The 8,394-nt window shown below is 49.5% G+C and overlaps 1 protein-coding gene across 1 annotated transcript in view; it reads right to left on the bottom strand.

Annotated features, from left to right (window-relative positions):
* Positions 1–3,314, bottom strand: part of MARC2 (mitochondrial amidoxime reducing component 2) — a 40,429-nt gene extending 37,115 nt beyond the window's left edge. The window contains exon 1 of the mRNA XM_003790954.3: positions 2,984–3,314. Coding sequence (XP_003791002.1) covers positions 2,984–3,267 — 284 coding nt within the window. The 5' untranslated portion in view covers positions 3,268–3,314. The remainder of the gene's footprint in view (positions 1–2,983) is intronic.
* Between the last annotated feature and the right edge of the window lie 5,080 nt (positions 3,315–8,394).

Genomic DNA, 8,394 nt, shown 5'->3' with positions numbered 1-8,394 from the left:
TCAAGCGAGTCTCCTGCCTCCACCTCCCAAGTAGCTGGGACCACAGGCGCCCGCCACAACGCCCGGCTATTTTTTGGTTGCAGCCGTCATTGTTGTATGGCGGGTCCGGGCTGGGAATTTGAACCCGCCACCTTAGGTGTACGTGGCTGGCGCCTTAGCCGGTTGAGCTATAGGCGCCGAGCCTAAGTCTCATTTCTTGATTACAAACTGGCCTGGGGAGCAGGACTGAGCCAGAAGGTGAGGGAGGAAATGAAGGACTGGCTTCTGCCCAGCACTCCCGGAGGCCCAGATGGTGGAGTTTGAGACCAGCCTGAGCAACAGGTAAAAACAGAAAAACAGAGGCAAGAGGATCGCTTGAGCCCAAGAGTTTGAGGTTGCTGTGAACTATGATGCCACAGCACCCTACTCAGGCCGCTGGAGTGAGACTCTAAATAAAAAGGCTGGCTTCTGAAGGGGTATATGGCGGCTAAGGAGAGCAGACCTTTACAAATTCAGGGAAGACAGTCACCCTCTCCCAGTGTCTGCTCCACATAGCCAACGCCGGCGGCGTTCTGCTGGGCTGGCTTTAAACACCTCAAAGATTAGGGCAGTCACGCCAGGTGTTCACAAGCATACTAAGAGATCTGGGCAAAAATCCTCTAGAAATCTGAGGGCACAGAGCACTTACAGAGGGAACTCAAAGCTTCTAACAGTTCCAAAGACACAGGTTCAGAATGAGATTACATAAAACAAGGCCTCCTTCATTCTAGGAATACTTACAACTGTGTTATTATATTCTTAGGTTGAAAGAAGAGCAGCCGTGAAACAGAGTTTTTCTAACAAGCTTGCTTTCGAATTTTCAGTTATACTTCAGTAAATAAAATCTAGGGAAAATGGAGTCTTAGAGACCATCAAGTTCAACCTCTTCTGCAGATGAGAAAATTGAGGAGCAGAGACATTGCCCTAATCCCTGGCACAATCCTTACACTTCTCTATCGTGGTGCGCAAATCATAGACATAGCCCAAGTGCGGCACCTACACAGATCTGAGTTCAAATCCCCCCAGCACACATCGGTTTTGTGATCTTAGGTGAGATACTCAACTTCTCTGATATTGTTTCCTTATTCGTAAAATGGAAATAGTAATATCGAGCCCTTAAGGTTGTTATGAGGCTTTTTTTTAGACACTTTCTTGCCCCTGGTAGAGTGCTGTGGTGTCACAGCTCACAGCAACCTCAAACTCTTGGGCTTAAGTGATCCCTAGGATTACAGGCACCTGCCACAATGCCTGGCTATTTTTTAGAGATGGGGTCTTACTCTTGCTCAGGCTGGTCTCAAACTCATGAGTTCAAGCCATCCACCCGCCTGCCTAGGCCTCTCAGAGTGCTGGGATTATAGCCTGAGAGCCACCATGCCCGGCCTGTTATGAGTTTAAATAAACTACTCCACAGGGCAAGATTGAGCTCAGTGTCAGCTGCATGATTAAGCTCTGAATAATTAACTGGTTGTTTCCTTGCCTTTCCCTCCCCCCCAGGCTTCACCCCAGCCCACCCACTCCATCACAGACCTTTATTGCTCAAAACAAGGGGAGGGGGAGAGGGGTGTGTTTATTTTAGGATGCCCATGGAAGCAGAAAAGCACCATGGATGCATACATTCTTTCTGTGGTAGCAAGAATCACGGGAAGCAGTAACAGGGAGAAGTGGGAAGCAATAGTTATTCAAGTTATTCAGGTGGTCAGTGGAAAGGCAGATAAGAACTGGGAATCTGTCTGAAATGACCTCAGTCCTCCAGGAGAGGGTGGACTTAGGGCAGCTCCATTTCCCCTAGCTGTGCATGGCAAAGATTTGCGTCTCCCCGTTTTGAGGAGGGGGTCCTGTCCCTCTGAGCTTGACAATAAGAAGGCTTTTCTTTCCTTAGTTCTAAACATCCTCTTCTTCTTAAAGGTCCAAAATTAAACCCTTTAATGATAGTTTCTGAATTACCTAGGAGAGTTTAAACACTCTACCTGAGTTGGCTCCACTCTTAGTGATTCTGATTCAGTAGGCTTGGGATGGAAATCTCCAGAAATTATGGTTTTAGAAAACTCTCAAGGATTACAAATGTGGGGTAGGGGGATGAGTCACATGGTCTGCACAAACAATGCTTCTCTTAAGACATGTTGAAGTTTTCCAGTGTGGTGGAGCTCACATTTCTTCACGTGGACAGCTGTCTTCAGAGGACAGTGCACACATGTGTCTGGAGTGAACACAGGGCAGCAGATGGGAGCTGCTAGCGCGTCCCTTGAATAATTAATTTGCAAACTTCCCTCCCTTCAGACACTGGACAGCAGCAGAAAACATCCCAGCCAAATCAGACAGCATCTAATCTCTGAGAATGAAATCTCTATGTGTTAGGTCCTCTGTGGGTAGAGACTTTACGCTGCCTCTGGAAGAAGGGAACACACTATTTCCTTAACAGCAGGCATCAGAGCCTCACCTGGGAGTGACACCTCCCCTTCTCAGAGCTCTCGCCACCTCTCTCCCCAGTGGAAGACTCATTCTTCATAAAATCTGCCAGGCCTCCCAGGCATTCTCAGGATTGGAGAAGTGTTAGCAGCAAGCCTTAGCAAGGCCCAACTAAGCCAGGGAGCGTCCTTGAACATCTCGAAGTGCTGCATGGCTCCCCCTGGTGCCAGTAGCACGCTATTTTCCTACTACAGTGCTCCACACTCAGAAACGTTAGAACCTGCAGGAGCCCTGGCCAAAATCCGTCGGACTCCTTCCTGATTAAAGGAGGACTCTCTCATCCCAGCAGAGCAGGGGATGCCCCCACCTACTTTACCAAAAATAAGCCAGACGTGGACTTGACCTCCCAGCGAATAGATCAAATGTCAAACAGTTAACCCAATAAACTCGGGTGGTAACGCTCTATTCGCCTTCCCCAGATAGGGCAGGCCCCACCTCCCTCACCCCTTCCCTACCCCTGCAGGCCACGCTGTCACGTGCGCCCGGGGCCCAGCCGTACCTGTCCCGCAGGTGGCCGCAGCGCAGCCCCATGGCCGTGCACTCTGCCTCGCTCACCGGCACCCCCTTGCAGGATTTGACCGGGTAGATCCAAAGCTTCGCCACGGTGCCCACCTGCTGCAGCTGCCGGCGCCGCCTAAGCCACCCACGGTGCCAAGCCACAGCCCCCAGCGCCGCCGCGGCCATTCCCAGCGCGGCGACCCCGAGCCACCCTGGCCGGGTCTGCGCAGGAAGGCGCGGCGCGGGGAGGCCGAGGCGGGCCAGCGCCGACGAGCCAGTGCCCATGGCCGAGCGCGGGGATCGCAGACCGGCACGGACCGGGCAACTACTGGGGCCTGTGGAGGCGAGGAGGCGCTTAAGGCTCCGGGCGGCGGGAGGAGCCAAAGTTGGCTCGACCACTGGTCCCTTTCACCCTTTCACCGCCAGAGTGACACAGAGGGAAGATATCCCTGAATGCGGTGCTGGGAACTGGGAGGTAAGGGGGCAGCAAGGCAGAGAGTGGCCGGGGGTCCTCTGGGTGTCCCCGGAGGTACGACACCCACAGCAAGCGGGCTTCCCGACCAGCGTCCCTGGCCTGCCACTTTCACTTCTTTCTTGCATCCCCTTCTCCTTACAGAGGCCACAGTCACCCACTGAGTGTGACCCTTCGCCTGCCCTCACTCACCACTGCAGACCGGTAGTTTCCAAATGCAAAGAACCTCTAGCGCTGACCACTCCCTGCACTGACCGCTTCCTTAAGTTGACCTCATTTTCATAAACCAGACAAGCACCACAAGTCAGCACAGTAGGCCTAGTTCCTTATGTTGACCACCTCCATATGCTGACCAGTCTGTCCAGTCCCTTGGGGAGGGTCAACTTACAGAGGTTCTGCTGTATTTTCCCCCGTTCTGGGAGGGGGGGGTCTCTTCACTTTATCGTTTCCTTTGCTGTGCAGAAGCTTTTTAGCTTGATGTGACCCCATTTGTCCAGTTTTGCTTTGGTTGCCCGTGCTCTGGGGTATTACTCAAGAAGTCCCTGCCCAGACGGACGTCCTGGAGCGTTTACCCAATGTTTTATTTCAGTGGTTTCACAGTTTCAGGTCTTAGATTTAAGGCGTTAATTCGTTTTGATTTGACTTTTGTATATGGCAAAAGGGAGGGTCCAGTTGCATTCTTCCGCAGTGGATACTCAGCTTTCCCAGCACGTTGGTTTATTAAGGAGCCTGCCCTTTCCCCTGTGTATGTTGTTGACCACTTTTTCGAAAATGAGTTCACTTAAATGTGTGGATTTATTTCTGGATTCTCCATTCTGTTCCGTTGGCTGATGTCTCATCTGCCTGTCTTAGAGCATTCACTGCAAAGGACTTAGAATGATGACTCCTTCTTCTGTTGCTTTGAGATGTATGTGCATCTCTTGCAGCTCAGAAGTGTCTTTCTCCAAGGTTTGGAAGCCATTTCTTTGACATGTGATCAGCAGAAAGGACAGGACCTCCGTCCACAAGGCCCTGCTAGTGTCCCCCTCTTCTTTCTCATCCTCCCTTTAACACACCAGGACACCTCTGCACACATGGGGAAGGAGCTCAGCTCTTTCCTGTGCTGAGTATTTTCCAAATAAGTCCATTTTCATGCTTTAACTAATGCCCAGCTTTGTTTATCTTTAACAACTCCATTCAAGCAAGCAACTGGGGTAGCAGAGAATTTTCTCAGACAAGTTAAGGTTTGAGGTCATTCTTTTTTGTTTCCAAGAGCTTGTCCCTTAGAACTGTGACACAGTTCTGGGAAAGCTTAAGGAGGCTGACTAAGTGCCACCTCCCATGTCTGGACTAGCTGCCAGCTTCTTTCTGAAAAGTGAAATATAAACTAAGGCCTGAATCTCCACAGCCACCACCACTAGAAAACAGACTGCTTGAAATCCTAGGTCAGCAAAATAAAACCTTCCACTTCCCACACACTCTCATCGTGCTCAAAAGCCAAGACTTTTATATATTTTTTAAGCACAGTGTCGTGGACAAAGCATGTGTAAATTACTCCTGGTCCCCGTTACCTCTCCAGATTTCTGAACAGGGTCAGAGCCCTCACTGCCCAGGAGCCTGCTGTCAGAGCCAGGGGTCTGTAAAGCCGTCACCTACTCTGGACGTGAGCTTCCAGGATAGTTAGGATAGTTTACATCTTAGGATAGTGGTATTTTCACAAGAGGGAGATTCTGAGCTGAGATTGAACATGAGGAGAGATGAAGGGTGGGGGCAGAGGAGAAGGTTCTGGACAGGAGTAGCATATGCAATGGCCGGAGGAAGCTGAAGGCTCTAGAGGGTGTGGCATGTTTGGGTGGCCACCCACAGTTCAGCCTTATTAGGAACGTACCTGTGTGTGCAGCAGGTTCCAGGAATGGAGGCAGGACAGGTGGGCCAGGGTCAGATCAAGATGCTCACTTAGTGTGGAGACAGCTGGGAACGCCAAACAGCAGTGAGGTGTGATCAGACCTGGGTGTTAGGAAGGTCAGTCTGGCTGCTCTGAGAAGGAAGACCACCAACGTGAGTCACAAATGCCCAGTTCAGGCACGGCTGCAATAATCCTGAATCAGGGAGATATAACAGTGAGGATGCAGAGATAGGAGGCAAGAGGTGGTGATGATAGAACACTGACACAGAGGGAAAGGCACACGCAGGGCCTCTGCTCTCTAGCACAAAAGTCTGGGTGAGGGTGCTATGCTCTGCGATTAAGATTTCAAGAGAAGATAGGCCTCCTGGTCTCATGCCCGTAATCCTAGAATTCTGGGAGGCTGGAGCAGGTAGATTGCTTGGGCACAGGAGTTCAAGACCAGCCTGAGCAAGAAAGAGTAAGACCCCCCCCCCTTTTTTCTTAAAAAAATAATAGCCAGATGTTGTGGGCGCCTGTAGTCCCAGCTACTTGGGAGACTGAGGCAAGAGGATAGCTTGAACCCAAGAGTTTAAGGTTGCTGTGAGCTATGAGGATGCCACAGCATTCTGCCTAAGGCAACCAAGTGAGACTTTGTCTCAACAACAACGAAGATTTCAAGAGCAGAAGAATATGTGGGAAAAAGATGGTGAGCCCTGTTGTGGACATCCAAAGTGAGATATTTGGGGGCATCAGAAAAGAAATAATTGGCTTAGCTCCTGAAGCTAAGCTAAGGTGCTAGCCACATACACTGGGCCTGGCAGGTTCAAATCCATCCTAGGCCTGCCAAACAACAATGACAACTACAACAACAACAACAAATAGCCAGCCGTTGTGGTGGGTACCTGTAATCCCAGCTGGTTGGGAGGCTGAGGCAAGAGAATTAAGCCCAGGAGTTTGATTGAGGTTGCTGTGAGCTGCGATGCCATGGCACTCTACAAAGGGCAACATGGTGAGATTCTGTCGGAAAAAAAGAAAGAAAAAGAAATAGGTACCTGGACAGGTGACTTTACCTTCTATTCTTCCATCTCCTCATCCATAAAATAATAAAGATAATTTATTATCTCATCTGTAAGATAATAAAATAATCTAAATTTGGATTTCCCAAATCCATGCTGGCATTGGGCTCCAGCAGCCAAACAAATGAGGAACCTTGCCATGGTGAGCGCCACGCTCTGCTATCCTCACCCACCATTGCCCATCCTCTAGCTTGCCCTGATTGCCTTTTCACCAAAACTGAGCTTGGGTGATTTCAGGAGATCAGGGAAATTCCATCAACAATGGATATATCTGCAGCCTGGCATCTCCGTTTTTGGAATTTATGAGGGGTTACGGGAGGTCAAGGTCCAGCAGTCTTGTCTCCTGTTTGCTTTTCTGTTTTCCCCTTTGGATTCGAGTGATTAACATGTCTATATTTTTCTTTTTAAATTAATAAAATTACTCTTTTATCATGTGTTTCAGAATTGTCAAATTTCCTCCCCTAGTTTGACATTTTTTGGCACCCTCTGCTTAAAAAGGACCCTTTCTAGTAAACAAGATATCGTTGTCTGATATAGCAAAACAAAAGAAAAAAGGGAGTCTAAAATGCAAACATTGCCTTTCCCAGCCCGGTCCTCATCAGGAGGCTGGGTGCTCAGCAGCCAACAGACGTCTGAATGAGGCCGTGCAACCCTCTCCTAGGGAGATGAGCTCACCAGATTCCCAAGCCACAGTAGGTAGTTAACCTTCAACTCACACAACAAACCTTATGAATCAGGACAGGCAAAAATGTAACAACCTCAATGATCTAACAAAATAAAAGTTTATTTATCATTTATACCCCAGTTCAATACAGACCAAACATTAACCGAAGGTCCACTTTTAAAAGTTACAGAGCTTTGCACACCTGTAGCCCCAGCTACCCGGGAGGCCAAGGCAGGAGGATCACTTGAGTCCAGGGGGTTTGAGACCTCTCATTGGGAGAGGATGGCAGTGGTTCTGAGGTTCACTTCTCCCTTTCAGCATAATAAATCTCATCCTGAGATTTTTATTTTTTCTGTTACAATTCCCACGAGCTCTCGCACCAGTGTGACCAATATCTTCTGTTTCTCCCCATGCAGTTACTTGTGTGTTAGTGGGGCGTCTCCTGCAGACTGCAAGGAGGAGACACATGTTCAGCATAGGTTAGAACCTGGGGTTTGTGGTTGGGACACCCAGGAAAGTAATGCTTAGCTGCCAAATTCAAGTCTCGGAGGCTGAGAGCTTCGGAAAGCTTGGGAGGCTAAAGAACTTCAGAAGAACAAGTCCAGGGCTGATTGTTTTTCAGTGACAAGCAACCTTGATCCAACTCCGACTATGTGCTAGATGCTGGTATTTAGTCTTTAAAAATAATACAGGGCTGGGTGTGGTGGCTCACGCCTGCAATCCTAGTACTTTGGGAGCCCAAGGTGGGAGGATCACTTGAGGCTAGGAGTTCAAGACCAGCCCAGGCAACATAGACTCCTATCGCTATGCAAAAAGGTTTTTTAAATTAGCCAGCTGTAGTGGTCTGTGCCTGTAGTCCTAGAGACCCAGAAGGCTGAGGTGGGAGTATTGTGTGAGCCCAGGTGTTCACTCCACTGCACTCTAGCCAGGCAACAGAATGAGACCCTATATCTGATAAAAAAAAAAAAATAGAGGAAGACAGAATCTCCTAGCTTAGAAGCCAGTAGACTGCCAAGAACACACATCAATAATTAGGTTTTGTGGTGTGAAGAATCAGAGGGGAAGAGCAGAGATCTGACTGATGAGAACCATTTTGCTAAATGAAGAAAGGGCAGGCTCGGCTCCTGTGGCTCAGGCGGCTAGGGCACCGGCCACGTGCACCTAGGGTGACGGGTTCGAATCCCCAGCCTGGGCTCGCCAAACAACAATGATGGCTGCAGCCAAAAAATGGTCGGGCATTGTGGCGGGCGCCTATGGTCCCAGCTACTTGGGAGGCTGAGGCAGGGGACTCGCTTGAGCCCAGGAGTTGGAGGTTGCTGTGAGCTGTGATGCCATG

Source organism: Otolemur garnettii, unplaced genomic scaffold (genome assembly GCF_000181295.1).
Source record: "Otolemur garnettii isolate 467f Iridium unplaced genomic scaffold, OtoGar3 scaffold00045, whole genome shotgun sequence".
NCBI classification, from domain to species: Eukaryota; Metazoa; Chordata; class Mammalia; order Primates; family Galagidae; genus Otolemur; species Otolemur garnettii.
The sequence above is the reverse complement of the archived record's forward strand: the minus strand, read 5'-3'. Positions and strand labels throughout refer to the sequence as shown.